General features: G+C 43.4%; 1 protein-coding gene across 1 annotated transcript; it reads left to right on the top strand.

Moving 5' to 3' along the window:
* Positions 1-4,512: 4,512 nt before the first annotated feature.
* ism1 (isthmin 1) lies at positions 4,513-16,653 on the top strand. The gene is made up of 7 exons (XM_061745589.1): positions 4,513-5,015; positions 5,120-5,412; positions 10,487-10,705; positions 12,345-12,594; positions 13,922-14,065; positions 14,902-14,991; positions 15,284-16,653. Exons 2-7 carry the CDS (start codon positions 5,275-5,277, stop codon positions 15,799-15,801), a joined length of 1,359 nt encoding a protein of 452 aa, XP_061601573.1. The 5' UTR covers positions 4,513-5,015; positions 5,120-5,274; the 3' UTR covers positions 15,802-16,653.
* The last annotated feature ends 5,309 nt before the right edge of the window (positions 16,654-21,962 follow it).

Below are 21,962 nucleotides of genomic sequence, written 5' to 3'. Positions count from 1 at the left end.
TGGTCAAGACCAGAGACCATTTATTTAATAAATAGCTTGGAGAACAGATGTTGGATCATCTGTAGTTCTGTAGTGAACAAAAGTCGCACGTCAGAGCAGATTTGTTGTTGTTTTGGCGGATAATGTGACGTTCGAAAACGCAAAACTCCGGTTGTGTGTGTCTACACGCATCTACACAAACGGAGTTTTCAAAAATCTTCACTTTGCCCGGAGTTTTTTTAAACCTTCGTTTATTTGCGTTTTCGTGTGGATGACAGGTCCAAACGTAGGAAAATATCTCCGGTTTAGCAGATATCCGCAGATATCCGGCTACGTGTGGACGGGGTCTCAGGCAGCCAATCAGCACAGAGCCTCATTATCATAGCCCCGCCCACTCAGAATTCTGCATAGAGAAGGAGGTTAGAGACTGGGATGATAAAGACATGGCTCGGAGGCTGAATTTCTAATTTATTTAGCAAAAAAAAAATCAAAAAAGCTTGTTTTTAAGACATTCAAGGCCTGTTTTAAAATAGGTATTAGATGCCATAATAGGTCCCCTTTAAATGAATGGTCTCCTCCCTTCTTGGAGGGTCAGTGAACTGTCACCCAGGTTGAGGGAGCCGCATCCCTGCCTGGTGCGTGATGTGACACAAGTGGTGGTGGTGTTGGGGGGGACTCTTTGAAGAGGACAATAAAAAAGTCTCACATGGTCTCATCACATTACGCACCATTTGTCTCGCTTAATTGAAGTGTCACAGCACCTACTGTTGTACACGTCAACACGGGACGTGTCTTCTCCTCCGGGGACCACCAAGGATCATTTAAAGTTCACCACGGGACGTTTGATGATCACATTGGTGCGGGTGATAATAAACCAGCATCCGTTTCAAAAGATGCAGACTGTAAAGGTCTGGAGGCTGATGCACACCTAAAAAAGACTTGGTGAAACAGGTGCGTAGGAGTAGATAGGAGTGAATCAAGGAAAAAAAGGGGGTCTCCCGCACACTGTAAGGTCAAGTGCAAAAAACTTTAATAGGGTAAACAAAAAAAGCAACGTTTCGGTCCACAGGACCTTTCTCAAGCAGAGATTTTTTAAAAGAAAGAACATTTCAGGTACATATAGATGGGACAGCCAATCACCGGCTGGGTCAGTGGGGGGTCGCAAGAGGACCTGCAGCTGTAGACCACTAGTGGTGATTGTATTGCAGCTCCGCCCAGGGGTTGTACCTGTAAAATTAATCTCACCTCTGTCAAGACAGGAACACTCACAAGTGTATATTAACACAATAGCGGACAAATAAAGAGTAGAAAAAGTAAAGATACAATGCATGTACTATACCAAGGGAAATAGCCTTGATTATTTTAAAAAACTAACAATAACAGTGCATGGAAAGGAGGATCATAGTCATCGTAAGACCATGCCGGTCATAAAGTTACAGTACATATGTTGATACGGTTTTAAACACAAAAAACCTCACTGTGCATGGATGAAAGAAAGTAGTCATAGTAAGTCCATGCCTGGTATCCTAAAAGTCACATAGAGGTCGGGAGGGGGGTGGTCCAGTAGGGTTTCAATACCTGGTGATAGATGCATGTAATGATGAGCAGAATAAATAAGATCTTTGTTGATCATAAAAGCCGTATACTACTAAGTACAAAATTATAGCATCACATTCAATAAAAATTCATCGTTAAGACCTTTAGGGGATAAAGTCTGTAAGGTGAAGATCCAGAATGCTTCACGTCTCTTCAAAAGGAGGTCATGATCACCTCCACGAGGTGGTGATTTAACCAGTTCAATGCCATAGAATCGCAAGGTTGCGATGTCATGTTTGGCCTCGTTGAAGTGTAAGGCCACTGGTGAGTTTCTGTCCTGTCTGCGGATGGCACTCTTGTGTTCACTGATTCTTACTTTTAATTTTCTGATGGTCTTGCCCACATAGCATAAACCACAGGGGCATTTTAACAAGTAAACGACATGAGTAGAGGCACAAGTGATAACACTTTTTATGGGAAAACTTTTTCCTGTGTGAGGGTGGCAAAAAAATGAAGCTTTGGAGGTGTTGTTACATTGTGCACAACTGCCACAGCGATAATTTCCATTAGGGAGGGGACTCAAGAGAGACTGAGTAGGTTGAGGTGAGCTACTCTGTGTGAAGTTGGCATGCACCAGATGATCTCTTGCGACCCCCCACTGACCCAGCCGGTGATTGGCTGTCCCATCTATATGTACCTGAAATGTTCTTTCTTTTAAAAAATCTCTGCTTGAGAAAGGTCCTGTGGACCGAAACGTTGCTTTTTTTGTTTACCCTATTAAAGTTTTTTGCAAAAGATGCAGACTGAGCATCACATTTTTGGAGAATGTCCTCATATTATCTTAAACCTTATATTATAAAGACACTTTTATGACCAGAAAGCACCCGAGTCCACCGTAATTTCGGGGTTGGTTCGTCCTTCGATTTTTTTTTTCCACAAGAGTATTTGAGGTTTCCAGAGCGGGCGGCTCCGAGGGATGAAGGAGTGAAGGCTGATTTATGGTTCCGCGTTACACCAACGCAGCGTAACGGTGCGCGTCGCCGCGTACCCTACAATACATTGTGTTCATCCTAGACATTCTTCTCAGGCTTTATTTAGTCATCTAGGTGTCCTCAGTGTTTTCCAGGTCAACCATCTCCAAATTGGTCTGTTTGTTCATGGCTCACTTGGGAAAACCCTTTCTTCCATAATATTTCTAATCACAATTCACAAGTCCATACCTATCCAACAAGCAGCTCTAATCACCTCAGACCCCCAAAGACTCGCACATCACAATCTCAGTTTAATATTGGTTTCAGAGGATCACAAATATGGAACTCATTACCTTCATACCTATGGCAATTCTCATCCAATCAATTAAAAAAAGCTCTAAAATCAACTCTTTTAAACAATAAATACTCCCCATACGGTCTTCCAATACGACGGAGTATTAGGGCCAAACTAAGACAAAAAAAATTGGAAATTACGAGAATAAAGTCATAATATAATGAGAATAAAGTCGTAAAATTACGAGAATAAAGTCGTAATGTTGTGAGAATAAAGTCGTAATAGAATAAAGTCGTAATATTATGAGAATAAAGTCGTAATATTACGAGAATAAAGTCGTAATATTACGAGAATAAAGCCGTAAAATTACGAGAATAAAGTCGTAAAATTACGAGAATAAAGTCGTAACATTGCGAGAATAAAGTCGTAATATTGCGAGAATAAAGTCGTAATAGAATAAAGTCGTAATATTATGAGAATAAAGTCGTAATATTACGAGAATAAAGTCGTAATATTACGAGAATAAAGTCGTAAAATTACGAGAATAAAGTCGTAAAATTACGAGAATAAAGTCGTAACATTACGAGAATAAAGTCGTAATATTGCGAGAATAAAGTCGTAATAGAATAAAGTCGTAATATTATGAGAATAAAGTCGTAATATTACGAGAATAAAGTCGTAAAATTACGAGAATAAAGTCGTAACATTACGAGAATAAAGTCGTAAAATTACGAGAATAAAGTCGTAACATTACGAGAATAAAGTCGTAATATTGCGAGAATAAAGTCGTAATAGAATAAAGTCGTAATATTATGAGAATAAAGTCGTAATAGAATAAAGTCGTAACATTACGAGAATAAAGTCGTAACATTACGAGAATAAAGTCGTAATATTGCGAGAATAAAGTTGTAATAGAATAAAGTCGTAATATTATGAGAATAAAGTCGTAATATTATGAGAATAAAGTCGTAATATTATGAGAATAAAGTCGTAATATTACGAAAATAAAGTCGTAAAATTCAGAGAATAAAGTCGTGACATTACGAGAATAAAGTCGTAATGAATAAAGTGGTAATTTATGAGAATAAAGTCATAATATTATGAAAATAAAGTGGTAATTTATGAGAACTCAAACAGGAAGAGCAGTCTTCTCCCTGTGTTAAAATGAAGAATATTGAGCATCTTGTGAAGTTATATTTATATATTTATAATATATTACAACTTTATTCTCGTAATATTACGACTTTATTCTCATAATATTATGACTTTATTCTCATAATTTTACGACTTTATTCTCATTACATTATGACTTTATTCTCGTAATTTCCTTTTTTTGTTTTTTTGTTTGGCCCTAATACTCCGTCGTATTCCAACTTAACCAGGTGTACCCAATCTTATCATTTTTATTGATTTTTGTTTAATGTTTCTGTATTTAGTTATGCCCCCCTCATTGTTATAAATTGTATCTGCTTTCCAATGCTCTGGATGTATGTAAATGGAGAAAGCCACTTCTCAAGCCCCTGGAGGGTTTTTAGGCTTTCTCCTTCACATTTCTTTCTACTTTTATATTGTGTTACAAATGTTTTTTTATATGTGAAAACAAATAAACTAAACTAAACTACGGCGTAGGCTCTGCGTCGATGTAACGCAGGACCATAATTCAGGCTTTAACCGGGGGAGGGCGCCCGCACAGGGGGCGTGCAGTATAAAAGCACCTCAGGAGCCCACGAGAACAGCGTGTGTCTCTCTCTGAGCTCTTGTTTGATATGGTTTGACTTATTCCCCTCCTGCAGGACTTGCTGGAGACCCACGCAAACCGCACGATCAACAGCCATGGATGCGTATTCCCTTTGAGCCACAGAGAGAGAGAGATCTGTGCAGCATTCACTTGGGAATTGTAGCTGTTAAGGTGGTTTGATTTCTTGCTGGCTCGCCTCTACCGCCTTAACTCCAGAGTTTTAGTCTCGCTGGACGATGCCTGGACCCAGCCGAGGGGATGAAGTGGTGAGGGGACCTGTGGCATGAGGCCGGGACGGATGAAGTGGTGAAGGCGCACCAAGGCTGAAACTGCGTTTTTCCTCAGACCTCTGAAGCGGAAACTGTTCATGTCTGCACGCTGGACCAGAATATATTATAAACTACAATAACTCGACTCCCCAGGTTGCCTCATTACATCAAACTACATGAATATACAGTCCAAAGAGACTTAATGTGAGATAACGCAAAGAAAAAAGGTACTGGATATGCAATAATAATCCACAACTTAAAAAAAAAAAGTATTTGTCTGCCTCCATCTGTTCCGTTTCCCCTTCAACTTTTGCAATTGTGATTCCCGAAGTGGCTCCGAAGTGGTGTTGCGGCTCCTCGTCCCCGGCGGATCCGGAGGTTGGAGTCCCCGCCCCGGGAACCGGAGGGGGAACCGGAGGGGGAACCGGGGGAACCGGCGCTGCAGCCGCCGCGCTGCAGCCTCCCAAGAGCGGCCGCGTCAAGAGGATGGTGCGCCTGGCCGCGGAGCTGCTGCTGCTCCTGGGACTGCTGCTGCTCACCCTGCACATCACCGTGCTGCGCAGCAGCCCGCTGCCCCAGGGGAACGGGACCCTGAGCCCCGACCAGGACACGGCGCCTGCAGAGGTGAGTTTGGGAGGGGATAGGCTTCCTGCATGGATTTAATCATGCAAAATCAATTTTGCATTACCTGCTTACCTTTACTTATTACCTGTAAGTTAGAGCCTCTGCTCCAGCTGGCTCGTGGGGAGTCTTTAGGGGACTGACATACACATGAAAAGTTCATGATGGGTATGTATGGAGTTGTAGGGATCACAGCTGAGGGTGAAAGCAGAAATTTAAACCAAAGCAGGTGACATACACAAAAACTAAAATTGCATTTTACTCTATGAAAAAAACAAAAACCCCTCCACAAACAACATTGAAACCCGACCAGCTGTGTGATTAACTTAAAGCAGCAGTTCAGCTGTAAAACCGTTCCCATGAACAGTCTACCTGCCCGTTCCTGCTCAGTCTGTCCATAGTTGGCAGTCAGCTGGAGCACAAAGTTAGGAGAGTTGATGCTGTTCTTTCTGACTGAACCACCTTTGACTCCCAAAGCTGGATGTAACAAAACACAGCGGTTCATCTTCCTGGAGGAGAGGCGACCACAACCCCCTCCTCATAGTCCATGGGCCAGAGCCCAAAATGTCACTTGTCAGTACCACTCAAGGTGAGAAAACTTGCTTGCTTATGATTTTTGAAAATATCCATGTCTGTAGATGATATTTTGGTATGATAACCCTTCCTGGGTGGCAGCTGTATCATAGTTATTACCTCATGAAGTTCAGAAAATTACGTTTTAGATGCTGCTGCATATCCTGGTTTAGACTCTTGTACAGGATATCTGTCAATGTTTCACAATATTGTCTTTGGTATCATTTTAAAGGGGGGGCCTTTTAAGCATTCATTCAAGCTAAGATGTGATAGATTTCCTGAATCCTTATGCTCCTGTGAGTATTCCAGTTTTGTATTTTGTGTCTCTGTTGTTCCTAGATGACACACGGCTAAAAGATAGTATATCATTTAGGTGAAAATTGTGTAAAAATGTGTGTTGTTTCTAGTTTAAAGAGCTGCAGTGACCTCTATGTTGGTCAGAAAGATTCACATCTTAGCTTGAATGAATGCTTAAAATGATACCAAAAACAATATTGTGAAACATTGACAGATTTCCTGTACATGAGTCTAAACCAGGATATGCACCAGCATCTAAAATGTAATTTTCTGAACTTCATGAGCTGATAACTACGATACAGCTGCCACCCAGGAAGGGTTATCATACCAAAATATCATCTACAGACATGGATCTTTTCAAAAATTATAAGCAAGGTTTGTCACCTTGAGTGGTATTGATATCTGGTCTGGCCCATGGACTATGAATGGCTTCTCCCAAATGTGCTCCCCAGGGAATAGTGATGGGCCAGCTGAGGGTTAGAAGATGACCCCGGGTCAGAGATCAGCGCCCCTCACAGACACACCTCCCTATTGTCAGTGCGTTTTAAATGCTAGCTGTAGGCATTTCTCCACTGCTCTGTCATCATGGGCTCATCACTGTCATCCAGGTACTTATTTGATAAAGCAGAGGGCTGGACCTGAGCCCCCGAACGTGCCCTTTTTCTACCAAAAGTCCCTGGAGCCTGTTGGAGAATATCACCTGGCATCAGCATGACTTCCACCCATTTTCAGATCAACATAAACTTGTCTCATTTGATCCTGCATTTGTAATCTAAACTCCATGCAAATGCATCAGACTGGTGTCGACTGCACAGCTCTTTTGACATGTCTGCTTTCTCATCAAATGGTAGTGTTTGTGACCTGTCAGAATTGTGATCTGCCATAGCAACATTTCGTAAGGGGGACATTTGTTAGCGTGACACCACTTTCAGCAAAGTTTATGGTTTAACTGCCCTTTTTAACGTCAGAACAATGCACAGAGACTCCAGCAGAGACCCAAGCTGTGATCAGAGGGTTAAGATGGGTCTGGGATGAAAAGGTTTTCTTTTTTTCAGATTTTATTAAGCATCCTTTCACTGCTTTCCTGTTATACAATTAACATACCACTGACACACCTCCAGTTGACAAGTGCATAGCCAATAGAATACTGTTTTCTTGCAGATTCTTTATTACATTTCAGGGGAAATGACTGGCAAGAAACTATTTGAGGGTAATATTTCTTATCTCCACTGCCACTGCCATCACTCCAGACAGACCTGCACATATTCAAGCTTCTTCTTTTTGCATTTTAGGCCACACAAGGCCGAGGAGATATTCCAAGAATTTATTGAATCTTTGTCACCCGGCCAAATGTTGCATTGGATGAGCAGGATGAGGAGCAGCAGGGAACTTCTCACGAGGAATCAAAGTAGAAACACTAAACACACGCCTCCCATCCCAACTTCAATATGCCTTTTGTCACTTGTTCAGATGCTCAGGGATTCTTTCTAGCAGAGGCAAGCTTTCAATGTGTACTTTTTCTTGTTTTGCCCTTGAATGTTCTGTCTAAGTGCAGAAATGCTTCACTAACTCTCAACTGAAGACTGTGATGTCATCTTTCAGCCATGCTTGTCACGGTCCAAGGTGCATATTGTCATCTCAAGATGTCATATTTAAAATACCATTCACAGAAACACAAATGACAGGATGCAGCTCTGTGCACCTGGAGAGGGCAGATACAAGTCTTTGGTCAAAGACACATTATTCTCACTGGTTGCAGGAAGGTGGCCGTGCAAAGTCTGTGGTAACATTATGAGGGTATTTTTGCCCCCTTTTTTCTTCTCAAGAGACACTTCCAGTATGTATCTTCTCAGTTTCAATGGTAAATAAACATTTGCGTACACTCAAAATGAGGTGTGTGACAGGAAAAGGAGGATTTCTTTTTTTTTTTTCCTCCTCCCACCTAAGTGTTGTGCTAAAAAAGCATCTGGCACAATGTGGACCGCCTTCATTTCCTGCCAGCCTCCCTGGGGGGAAGGACCCCTGAGTTGCTCCCAATTGAAAATAGAGTCATGCCCCTTTAAGCAGCTCCTCACAAAGTGAAAAGGGGGGAAGCGGGAAAATAAGAGGAGATACTGGGGGGGTGAAGCAAGTGTTCATTCAAGGCTTTGGGTGGTGTATGAGTGTTTGGGGTGGGGGGGGCATCCTGGGAGGCCCTGGATGAACTGAGGACTGTTGTGTCACTTTTGATCTCCAAATTAAAGCATGTTTTCCAAATTAAAGCCTGTTCCTCTCAAATGAGTGATGGAGACTAGAACTGCCTGCCACCGACGCAGAGAGGTGCCAGTTATTCAGTATTTAATTTGTTTCTCCAGCACACACAGTAAGAGCCTGGGTTGTGTGTGTGTGTGTCGTGGGGAAGGAGGGGTTCCTCATTAACTTGTGTATCAAACTTCTGTGAAACGCTCGCATATATTGATATTGTGGGCTAGAACTTACTTGTATTTTGCACTGTCACAGGGTTCCAGCAGCAAACTATCAGCACTTTTCTACATTTTATTTGAAGGCTTCGATTAAGAGATCATACAGCGTAAGACGAGGCTTTGATGTGCACTGCAGAAGTATTTTTGTGTCTGAGTGCATGGATTCATTTTTGTATCGTCAAAAGCTTTTGTAATCCATAAAAATACCAACTGACTCAGAAGACCTGCTGTTGTACTCTGCAGCTGTACGTTTGCATGTACATGTGAACCCTCAGTGGAGCTCCATTACACCCAGGGAGTGAAATTTGAAGACGAGGAACTTGAAAGACAGGGTTATCACATGGGCATCTCAAAGTCCAAGTACTTGTGATAGAACCAAAGAGAGAGCCCTGTGATGTTCACATAGCGAGCAGATCGCTGACGCACCAACTGTGCTTCTGAAAAGTTTTTTGTGCTCTGTCATAAGTGTTTCATTCTGGAAAAGAAGACATTTGTGGTTTTAACTGGAATCTCCTTTTTTTTCCCCCTCCTCATATAGGGATATTGTATCTCTTTATCATTTTATTTAGTGGCTACAGAACCATAAACTCTTCTTTTCCAGAATGGTGTTAGACAGTAAATCATTGTGATTACAGATTAGAAACTCATCACATTATCCTATTAAGTCCATCTGGTCTCTGGATGTGAAAGACGAAAAGTAATGCAGCTGTGCAGCGTGTCCCCCCTCAGCTACTGAAATCAACTTACATGTACATTTAGAATCCCCCCCTCCCTGGCTGTGCGGCTCCATTTACAGCTCCTGTATTGCTATTGAGAGTGCACCTTGACGGGGAAACAAACAGCTCCACTGGGGGCTTTTATACCCGCCACAATGTGGCCGAGCTGACACTTTGTCTGTGACTGACCGCCGCGACCGTACATCACGGCTCCCATAATCTCAGGCCCCGGTCTTGCCCACAAAAACACTGCGGAAGACGAAATGGGACGTGAAAAAAAGAAATAACGTAACATGATTGATGCCTTTCTTTGATCTTATTTTCTGCCACCCCGCGATGTGCGGCTGCCGACTCCTTGCGGCCATCCTTCCAATTTCGGAATAATTGTTCCTTCTGTGCATATCTGATTGAGGACATATGCCTCGGCTGTCATTGTGGAAGGGTTTTACAACACCCCTGTCAGAAGACCAAATGTTTTTCTGTCTGCAAGAGGGCAGATGTAATTATTTTTGCAGCGCTTGCTTAGGTTTCTTTGTATAGCCCAGTGCAGGAAAACCATCAGTCTCACAGGCTCTTTTTTTTTTTTCTCCAAGCAGCACCAGTGCGTGCTATATATGTCCACTACACATTACTATGGTAAAGCAACAGTATACTTTGTCAGTTAAAAATGGAAAAACATACACTTTTGCTGTGACTTTGGATCTGAATGCAGGCTTCAGACGGATTATATTTTGATGGGAGCGCACAGACGCAAAGAACACAGCGAAACATTTGTTCCACTACTTAAGTGGCTCCTTCATTCTGGGCCCCAAGTCAAAAAAGCCCACTGTCCGAAGGATTTATGGCAGAGGTTGTGGCCACAGGGATCTCTGTCAACGTGAGGGATCATTTCCAGTGTTCTTGGAGCCCAGGAACATAAAGGGGTTTATATGACTTGAAAATATTTTCTAATGTGATTTCATGATCATTAACACACACTAACCACTTCATAAATGTGTTTTTAATATAATGTCCATTTCTCACTTTCAGAGGAAGAATACGAAGGCAAGAAGCAGCTCTTCTGTCCATCTGGCTTCTGAAGACCAGAGGTCCGGTCCAGGGCACCGGCTGGCCCACCAGCCTGCCAACCTTCCCTGGTCACAAGGCGGCGGCGTACGGGGCGACGGGGCCGGCGCCTTCCTCCTAGACCTGCACAACTTTCCCGACCTCTCAAAAGCCGACATCGATGGGCAGAATCCCAACATACAGGTGATCATGTGTGTCCGTGCTCTCACAAGTGCACTTTGATGGCTTTTAAGACATGGCTACCCAAGCATGGAGGACAGGAAGAGCAAACAGGAAGACTGAGAATAGTTTAGTGCACATCATTACACCCTCTTTCTCCCCCCTCCCTCCCTCCTTCTCCTCCTGTTCCCCTTTACACTTCCTGGCTCCGAGACGACGTTTGGGACAGACGGCACGTCAATCACGGTGACGGCTGACGGGCAGAGGCTAATCACCAAAGCCTCGGTAATAACGCATATTCAGGAAGATGGACAGCCGCTTATGTAAATGTGTGGCGAGCCCTCGCCCATAAGCGCCACAGCGGGGGCAGATGGTCGAGTAACCGCTGCCATGTTTAAATCATTCGCCTGTCAAATCAAGCAAGGCGATCTTTCCATTTCTGAGGGCATCAATGCTAAATTTGAGCATGAACAAAGTGTATTAACATCTCAAGATGTGGGAAGGGAGGAAGGCAACCAATTGAGCAAGGGCGTGAGGCTGTGGGAGCAGGGGAGGAAGAGAAGGGGGTGTCTTTGATCCTAGGATTCATCTGGCTTTCATGGTCTGGAGGAGGCTGAGTAGCCCTTTGAACTTTGTGTTTAGATGGAGAGGGCCCGAGTGGTGGGAGGGTGACTGTGGGGCAGGGGCTGGTGTTCCCCCCCTCATCTGGGAGGCACATGTGTGCAGAATGGGGGGGAGGGGGGTGATGTCATGTTGTAGGGGCAACAGAAAGTGCCACCCTGCTGCACCCAGTTTTTCACATCCCCTCCAATGCTGGATACTAGGGGTGGGTATTGGGAAGGACCTCACGATACGATACGCATCACGATACTTGAGCCACGATACGATACACATTGCGATATCCCGATTTTGCGATATCCCGATTATTATATTCTACATAGTTCACCGAAAAATTTAAAAATGCATTACACATCTTAAAATCCAAATTGTATATATGTACATCAGATGATAGTGATGGATCTTAAAATCCGAGTTGCACGTTCATCAGATTATAGTGACAATTCATGGGACAAACTGAGTCAAAACAATGTTTTATTATAACTATACAAGCTAAAGTTACAACTTATTTGTATATGTTTTTCATATTATTTACAGCATATGAAATTAACATTAAATTTAGTATGAGGTTGCTTTAATTATGTGGCAAATGATAATAAACACAAGAAAGATGGGTACTAAAACCAAGGACAGGCACAGTGATCAGTCAGTATAGATATAAATCCATAAATAAATAAACCTCTGTCCATTATTTTTCATTTTTTAAGGACAGGCAATTGTGTTATATAAAAAATAAATTATAAAATGAAATAAAACCTGAGGTCAGTGCAGGGCCCTGCCAGGGTTGGTAGAGAGTGGCAATGACCAGGACTGTCACTTAGGTAGGAGCACTGGGTGATATAATGGGAAAGAAATCGGGGGTTTAAAAAATATTAAAAAAAAATATATATATATTTAAAATCGATATTCAAATTTTTAATATCAATATTGAATCGGCTGGAAAAGTATTGCGATATATTGCCATATCGATATTTTTGCCCACCCCTACTGGATATGTCTGCGCTTTGACGAGCGCGGGTGCTAATCTGACTCCTTTCAAACACAGGTGACAATCGAAGTGGTGGACGGACTGGAGAGCCACGAGCCAGAGAAAGGCCTCCGTAAGGAGAGCAAGCCCAACTGGGCCTCTCCCAACTGGAGGAACTGGTGGCCGCACACTTCCTCGTCCTCCTCTTCCTCCTCTCATCAGACAGAAGAGCGCCATCGCTCCTACGGGGGCAAAACCGAGGACAGCAACTTCCTCAGGCCACCGGCTGACTGGGACAGGAGAGGAAGTAAAACTCAGACTGAATACGGTGAGGGTGACACGAGTGTGTGTGTGTGTGTCTGTGTGTCTGTGTGTCTGTGTGTCTGTGTGTAAGAAAATGAATGCCCATTGTGGGGTATTTAACTGTCTCCAAAGGCTCTTATTTGAGCATTGGTCCCCAGATGGCCGTAGTCTGATGTGGAATCTGTAATTTGCAGATTTGCTGATTTAAGCTGTCACCATAATAAGTGCAGTCATCCCAGGCAAGCCTTTGGGGAGCCCCTGATTGAGGCCTTTAACACTCTTTTATGAGACAGATTCTTCTGTGTTGTGGCGGTGTGGACGTCGCGCGGGTGAAAACGCCTCACTGCATTAACGTTCAGTCACCGTCACGGAGCCGGAAGCGCCGCCAGGCGTCCGCGCGATTCCCACAACGCTCTCCAGAAGTAACCCCGCAGATAAATTTGCCGTGAAAGAATTTACACTCACCGTCTTTCAGTGTGGCCCATGTTGAAGCATGCCCAAACCAACATGGGCGAACAGGAATGTGTGCGCTGTGGAAAATGCTGTTTTATTCACTTGCACTACAGTGTTTAGGAGGGTGATTTGATAGATTTTGGAAAACCCGAACCCGTGTTAAATGTTTCTGGCTTATCACTGCGGTCATCTCTCATTTTCCCTTTTATTTCATACCACACTAATGGACGAGGACGTATTCCAGGGTTATTACTGTCATAGCTTTAAACTCTATAATCATAATTATGGACAGGCAGTCACAGTCAGCCATCACAGATGACTAATGGTCTTTGTCCGACCTGTGGTTTGAGCTTGACTCATCATCCAAGTGGCCACCCTCCCAAGACATGCATTAGAGATAAGGAGGGTGTAAACAGGTTTGTATAGCTATAAGTATTAAAAGTGCATTTAATGAAGGGCAATCGGCAGTAGTGCAGAAATGCTTCCATCCCAAAACCACAGTAATTATTTTGAAGATGTGATGATGGTGGCTGCGATGGACTGGCGACCAGTCTGTAATGCTGTATTGCTTCCCATTTTCACACGTCTGAATCGCACACGGAGCAGCTCAGTGGGGTTCAGTGCCAGGGACCACAGAAGATCTGTGTTTGTAAGCAGCATCATGGATTCCTGCTGCTTTGTTGTGGTGTGCTAAACCTTTCCCAGTTTGTGAAACATATTGTGTGGGTGGGTTGGTGCTTTCGTCATGTCTCCTTTGAGAAGCAAAGTCAAGCGGGCTCCCCACCTCAACATCTTTCCATGTCCTAACCCCACTCATTATCAGTGAACAGGCGCTGGTAGGTCCAGCATGTGGTCTGCATAAGAGCTGAGGATCTTTGTTTCCTTCTCTCTGATCTCAGACTATATGGACGGTGAGGGCGACTGGAGTACCTGGTCAGCGTGCAGTGTCACTTGTGGAAATGGCAACCAGAAGAGAACCAGGTCCTGCGGTTATGCCTGTACAGCCACAGAGTCCAGGACTTGTGATATGCCCAACTGCCCAGGTAATATCCTGGCTCTCCATAAACCTGGATTACTGCCAACTAATCAGAGGTGTCAAGTAACGAAGTACAAATACTTCGTTACCTTACTTAAGTAGAAATTTTGGTTATCTATACTTCACTGGAGTAATTATTTTTCAGGCAACTTTTTACTTTTACTCCTTACATTTTCACGCAATTATCTGTACTTTTTACTCCTTACAATTTAAAAACAGCCTCATTACTCTATTTCATTTCGGCCTTTAAAAAAAAACTATCCAGTTAAATTGCGCCATCCGGATAGAGTGAATTTGGTTGTGGTTGTTTCAGATGTTCTTGTCCAGTTTTGTTCTTACATCCGTTGCCTCAGATTCCTGCAACTAAACTTGGATGTACATTCCAATAAAGGTTAGGATAAATGATAACATGCCTCTGAAGTTTGACTTTTTGCACCATTACAATACTTATAGGCAACTAGTCATCATATCTCCTGCTCTCTGAAACACATGTTAATGCTCAATAGTACACATATATGGTTCTTTAATATATTTGCATTATACTAATATGCATTCATTTTCAATGGCTTTTGTCCTTAATGGCTTTTTTCCCCCTTACATTACTTTTACTTTTATACTTTAAGTAGTTTTGAAACCAGTACTTTTATACTTTTACTTGAGTAAAAAACTTGAGTTGATACTTCAACTTCTACAGGAGTATTTTTAAACTATAGTATCTATACTTCTACCTGAGTAATGAATGTGAATACTTTTGACACCTCTGCAACTAATGTAGTCTAGGATTTCCTTTATTATTCTCTAATTCTTTGTTCTGCTTTTAACTTTGCACTTCTCCTTCTCAAGGGTTTGAAGATGCCTTCAAGACAGCAGCTACAGAAGTGAGCCTGTTAGCTGGAACAAATGAGTTCAATGCTACAGAGCTATTTGGTGTTGGTAAGCGTTCGTCTGTACTAACCCTAAATGCGCTGTTAAAGTCTGTTCGCCCGTGTGGCAGGGTTCCTATAAACATGTATCCTCATGCTCCTGTTTTGCTCCACGACTGTGCAGCAGAGCAGGAAAAGCATGGAATGCTGTTTCTCACCTTTTGTCCATCTGTTCTTAATAACATCAGTGAAAACACACCTTCAAGTTGAAAATTACTTCTCGCATTTTTTCTGCTTCGTTCTCTAATCGTGCAGAGTGTTTGAAGGGAGATGTGGTGTCTGATGGTGTTCGTTTCTTGCAGACACAGACAGCTGCGAGCGATGGATGAACTGCAAGAGCGATTTCTTGAAGAAGTACATGACCAAAGTGGCCAACGACCTTCCCAGCTGCCCTTGCACTTACCCGACAGAGGTGGCCTACAGCACGGCAGACGTGCACGACGCCCCCACCCGCCGGGACTTCCGTTGGAAGGACGCCAGCGGGCCCAAGGAGAAGCTGGAGATCTACAAGCCCACGGCCCGTTACTGCATCCGCTCCATGCTGACCCTGGAGTCCACCACTCTGGCCGCGCAGCACTGCTGCTACGACGACAGCATGAAGCTCATCACTCGCGGAAAAGGCGCGGGCACCCCCAACCTCATCAGCATCGAGTTCTCGGCCGACCTGCACTACAAAGTGGACATCCTGCCCTGGATCATCTGCAAAGGAGACTGGAGCCGCTACAACCAGGCCCGGCCGCCCAACAACGGTCAGAAATGTCCGGAAAATCCTCAGGATGAGGACTACTACAAACAAGTCGAAGAAGTGAGGGAATTCTAGTCTGCTTTAGATGGAAAGGACCAAAACAACAGACTGCTTTCATTTTTAGCTAAACCTAAAAGAAAGAAAAAAAAAAAAAGGTCAGGTAACATTTGACCTCGTAGGCTCTAAGGACAGATTCACAGCTCATTTGAACAGAGAAGAATACGAATCCAGCAGTTTTTAGACCCCTTACATGCTCACATGCAGCTTTTCTCAACTTCATCAAAGCCAGGCACAGAATGTTGTTTTGTTTCTTTTTTTATACGCCTCAGATATTTTAACCACTAATTGCACTGCAATGTGTTTCTTAGATTTGGTCACTAAAGGGAGGATTGACTTCATATTCTTAAAAGGGAAAATTATTATTCTAGAAATGTACATTGAAATCGTGTCCAAGGTCGGCTCTGTAGGTTATTTATGTTTGGGGAATCTTAGAGGCGGAGTTTTCCTCACGTCCTCAGTGACAATAACCATGTTTAATGTAAGCTTGCGAGTATGTTTATTTAGCATGCACATCTTCTTTTTTTTTTTTTTTTTTGTTTCCCCCCTTAATTTTCATCCATTTAGTCCTGTCATTACGCAGTCCCCCTTTGTGTCTCTGAGGCAGTTCTTCACTGTAAAAAGCCTGCATTTATTTTTGTAAAGTATTTATTAAGTTGTAGCTGTGTCCGGGTCGGGTCTCTGTGACGGTGGCTTCTCGTTCACACATGGCTGAACTTGAGCTTCCTCTCCGGTTCATACATGTTATTGTGGACATCCACGTCTCAAGGTAAGATGAAATCACAATAGAGCGCAAAGAATGTGTGAATTCAACTATAAGGAAAGAGTTTTGAGATATATAACTATGAATAAATTTTTTCAAACTCAGTGAATGTGTCAATTATAGAGAAAGCATCTCCCTGTCAGTCTTCTTAACGGTGTACTTGATCAAAGTTTCAAGGTTCATTAGCCCCTATTAGATTTCTCTCCTGCGGTTACTGGAAATTATCTCAAGGAAAAGGAAGAAAAAAAAAAAAAGGATCTCATCTTATCAATTACACTCCTCCAACAGGCTTAAGCCAGCGCACAAGACTCTCATTAGTTCCATCCAATGTGGCTGTCAGGCCAAGTCTTTTGATTTGGGTCGCGATATTTCTTCAGAGGGTGCGGAGAGGAAGGTTCCCTTGAATGTGACTCAAATTCTTTGCGTTTGGCATGTATCCTCACATTCCTGAGTAATTTGTCAGTGTACACACGCTCTCACACACGCACTGCCGCTGCCTGTCCATAGCAGGAACCACTGACCACCCCCCACGCCCCCCCTGGTGCTGACTGCTGCAGTCATTGTCACACAGAGAAAGCCATTCATGCTGCACTCATTCCTGCGGTCTTGTGTGCTGCACAGCTGGCCGGGTGCAGGGCTCGTCTTTATAATGCAGGCCCGAGCACGTTTCGCACCCCCGAGGCGCTGTTTGCACCCACTTTACTTGTTTCACTATCCTTACAAAATTCCTCTTCTGGCATATTTCTACCCGTTTATCCCAAACACTGCCCTTTGTCAGCGACGCCCCCTTGGTGACTCACTGTAAATCAGATGAGTCCTTTCTTTAAAAAAAAAAAAAAATCTGGTTCCATTTCACAGTCACTTCATCCTCTGTCCCTACCCTTGAATTAAAACAGGTTTTTCTGGGAAGATTACAGTAACCAGCATGGATCGTTATCACAGCAGACTGTCTGCTGAACAGCCCATGAAGATCAAAGTCAGGGGTTCATCTTTTCTTTTTTTTTTTTTTTTGAGACATTAATGCCAAGCTCAAATTGATGACATGCCTCCGTTCCCCTACCCCCATCCTGCATCTCCTCTTCAGAGGAGGCTCCACGTGTCTCGGGATCATCCAATTACTTGTGCACCCTCCTCACTTTTCACCTCTCGTGGTGCCTCCCTGCACCTACTGGCAGCAGGGCGACTTCCAGCGGACCAAAGAATACAGATGGATCTAAAGTTGGAGGGTGTAATTGCTGTGAAAATGTAGCGGAGGGAAGACCAACCAGCGAAGGGAAAACTTGCTCCGCTGACTGCAGGGCATCTCTGAGGCCTCGCTTTCCGGTTACTTATTCCAGGATGCTGCTCTGGTATATTTCAAAGGCTGCAAAGCACCATGTCAGTGGTACATTGTTGGGGATCTGAAAGGGCTCGTTAAGCATCAGTATGATATTATTTTTTTGCCGCTTTGTAACTATTTTGTTACGAGAAGGAAATTATGTCCATTGTACTTGCACTGTTTTGGGAATAAGTTTGACAGATGTGGATCTGGGATTTCTCAGCAGATCTCCACGCGAGAGCCAACCGAGAGATTAGGAAACAAAACAAAGCTGAGTAGAGGAGATATGAAAAATGTTCCATGGTTGAAGACGTCACAAGAAAGGGTGCTCATTAAAACAAGTTTAAGTGGTTTGTTTCTGGAGAATGCTCCAGTAGGTATATGAGCAGGTCACATTGTGGCAATCACACACGTCCTTCTTTTGTGGTGTGGGTGCAGATGTGGCAGGGCCATTTTTAGCCTCTCTCTCACTTTCTTTTACTCACTCCCTCACGCTGGTGCTTTATGGGTGGTGTAGCACAATGCAGGAAGTGTCTGGGCCGCAAAACCGCAGGGCCATAACTGCATGGCAAACCTAATTAAAAGGTTTTTCTTTCGGCTTCTAATCTGAAAAAGCTAACCTGGACCTGGAGGTTAGTTATCTGGGACTCGCCCACCTCCAACCTTAGCAAACTACCACTCTACTGGCAAAACAAGGGGACGTGCCACTGGAGGTCTGGCCTGTCACGGGCCAAACCTTTGACACAGCAGCAAAAGGGAGGGGTAGGTTGTGGAAGTAGGGGTGGGGGGGTGTCAGTATTCCTGGGTGTGCAGCTGAACAAACAGGACAAGTGCATGTGGAACATCTGAGAGGGCAACAATGCCTCACTTCACCCCTGCTGCCAAGACATTGTTGAGATGCAGTCTTCTGGAGCTGCACCATCTACGGCAGAACAATGACAAACATACTGAACGCCCCGCTGCGCTTGCACATCTAATATTGCTAGGCGGTGAACATTTCTAGGTTGGGTGTGTGGAAGGAAAGGCATGCACAAGCTTACATTTGTGCACATAGTGGGAAAAATAACGTATATTTGGTGGTTATGAAAGGTCTAGCAAAGAAATAAAGCAAACCCAAGCATCACCTCGTCCCTAGAGATCTTATGACCCACTGGGACGATGCAGAAATGCCGGCCTGCTCTCATGAAGGGAGTTTTATACACTGTCTGGTGTTAATCCTGCGTGTGAGTGTTGACGACTGCCCCGAAGTGCGCTGGTGTGATAGCACTGAGGTTGCGAGGGAAAGGCGAGTCAACACGCGGACGGAAGCTGCACGGCCGTGACTCACGGTGACAGCACCGCTTGGCATGTGAGGACAGCAGGGCAGACAGGCAAGGTTGCTGCCTTTGATCTTTATTTGCACCACCGTCTGTTTTGCATCTACGAGCTTTGCTGAGCACATGGCATCGGATACACCTTGAATGGCTCAGGACCTGGTCCACTTTTTTTTAAAGACTGGATCTTTTTTCAAAGCCAAGGGGACCCAGCAGAGAGAGTGGGGTGATATTTGAAGGGGGAATGTTGTAAGCGGGATAAGGGAGAGGGTCTCCCAGCAGCACAGATTAGCTCTGATGAAAAGAGCGCGCTCCATAATAACACATAATCATCCCGCTGGAGAATGGTGACTGTGTGCGCAGTTGGAGCATGGCAGCATTCATCTCCTTTTATGTGGACTCTCAAGATCAGACCAGGGTTATATGTGGCTGCGGAACGACAGCAAACATACACAGCATCTGCTCAGCTGAACGTGCAATACTCCTGTCAAATACAGTTTAAGGATCAAACTACTGTGACATGTTGCACCTGAGAAGCAAAGTTGCAGGACATCTTCAGAATATGATCCAATCTCATACCCAGGCATTAAATACTACAGGGAGACATTTTCTTTCCCCTTCAAACAAGGAATATTTATCTTTTCACTGCTCTGTTTCAGCTTCCTCTTTCACACCAGATCCAGAGTCAAAAGTTTTGCCCGATACAGTTGTTACAACTGTCTTACTTACGGTAATTAGAGGCCTATTTTGCTCGTGCTTGCAGTCTCTTATCAACATCCCCAGATCTGGGGACTTTAGGGTTTTGAGGGTTAAAAGAGTATTCATGAGGAATCAAATCAACTTTGATGAGAGAAGCATTTGGGGAGGTGATGGATTTCTAAACAAACATACCCTCTCGTGTTATTGCAGTTGGTTCACAAGCACCTCTGCAGAGTTTCCTTTTGTTTCCAGCATGTAATTTCTTTCCAGACTATACATTTTAAGCAGCCTGCAATTTAGATCATATTTTTTCTGTCTGTTGGACTTTACAAAGACTACTCTCAAATTTGCAAAAAAAAAAAATATATATATATATTTCCCCTGTAAAAGATTTTGTGAAATAAACAGCGCAGCAGTTTCCTGATTAGCAGTGTTACCTCAAAGCAGGAGGGTTAAGGTTTCAAGGCTTTCTGTGTGGAGCTTGCAGGTTCTCTCCGTGCCTGTGTGGGTTTTCTGCAGATACTCTGGCGTCCTCCCACAGTCCAAATACATGTTAGGCTGACTCATGACTCGAAATTGTCCAGAGAAATGAGAGCAAGCGTGCCTGGTAGTTTGTCTCGTCTAGCTTTGCGGACATGTGATGGACGAGCATCCTGTTCAGGGTGCACCTTGCCTTTTAAGGACAGGCTCCAGCCCCACAACCTTCAAACGGATCAAGCCAGGATGGTTGGGTGTCACTGGTCACCATACCATTTTCAAACAACCCTTAAAAATAAAGCCAAATAAAATACGTCATACAAAAATAAGAAAGTAGATAATGTATTAAATCTGGGATGGACTGGTGGCCTGTCGAGGGTGCACCTCACCCTACTTGTACTGCAGCTGAAACGGGCTCCAGCAGATCTCCATCACCCTGAGGAGGATTGAAGTATAAATAACTGATCAAATGAATTAATTATTATTACATATTTGTAGGAATTAGAAGTGTCTATCAAGGTGAAAGGTCTGCTATCGGTTTGCCACTGGCTCAAGATCATTTAGACCAGGGGTGTCCAAAGTCGGTCCTCGAGGGCCGGTGTCCTGCATGTTTTAGATGTTTCCCTGCTTCATTGCACCATGATACAAGTGACTGTGTCATCAACAGAACTATCCAGACTTTGATGACAAGCTGGTGACGACCGTTAATTTGAATCAGGTGTGTTGATGCAGGGAAACAACTAAAACATGCAAGACTGCGGCCCTCGAGGACCGACTTTGGACACCACTGATTTAGACAAATCTAATAACCAATGAAGATAAAACATTTTGTGGATGAATAATAAAATCTTTTGGGATAAGCTGGGATAAGCTCCAGCAGATCCCCATGACCACGATAGGAGGAAGCAGGTATAGATAATGGATGGGTGGTTTAAATAATGTTTAGAGAAAGTAAAAAATCTGTGAAAAAGTGGTAGTATCATGGTTTGAACTCATTTTACTGTATCTGAGCTAGGACACCATTTATGAAGAAAAATGTCAGGACGAGCACTGGACTCCAACAGAAACCTGTCATTCAGCACAATAACAATCCAAACCACGCAAATTAAGTTCTCTGGTCTATTTAAAGGAAACAAACATTAAACACTTCACATTTCTCCCTTGCCTGCCAACTGATGCACAACTCCAAAACTTGCTGCTACTCTGAGAACCTCCACTCCAGCATCCACCTGTAGGCGCCCACTCTACAGATGAGGACAGATGTTGCTGCTCATCACCCCCAAATATCTCCAAGTATGGGAAATATACAAGCAAATTACAAATTATAATAATAATGAACACGTCATCATTTCAGTGCCTGACTGAAATGGTTTTTAAAAACTTTAAAATAGCCATCAACAGGTAGCAGTATTAATTCATCATAATTTTTGCACCACACAGGGTTCAAAGTAGAAACAAAGTAGAGAGTAGAGACATATTTTAACACATAATTATATAATATGGGATCATTTTCTAAATATAACCAAGTTTTTAATTTTTATGGTTTTGTTCAAGTTGGTTACTTTAAATACTTTAATATTGAATATTGTTGGGAAAAAAAGAGTTTACA

The sequence above is a fragment of the Cololabis saira genome, chromosome 17, assembly GCF_033807715.1.
Source record: "Cololabis saira isolate AMF1-May2022 chromosome 17, fColSai1.1, whole genome shotgun sequence".
Lineage (NCBI taxonomy): Eukaryota > Metazoa > Chordata > Actinopteri > Beloniformes > Belonidae > Cololabis > Cololabis saira.
Note: the sequence above shows the minus strand (reverse complement) of the source record. Positions and strands in the feature narration are given on the sequence as shown.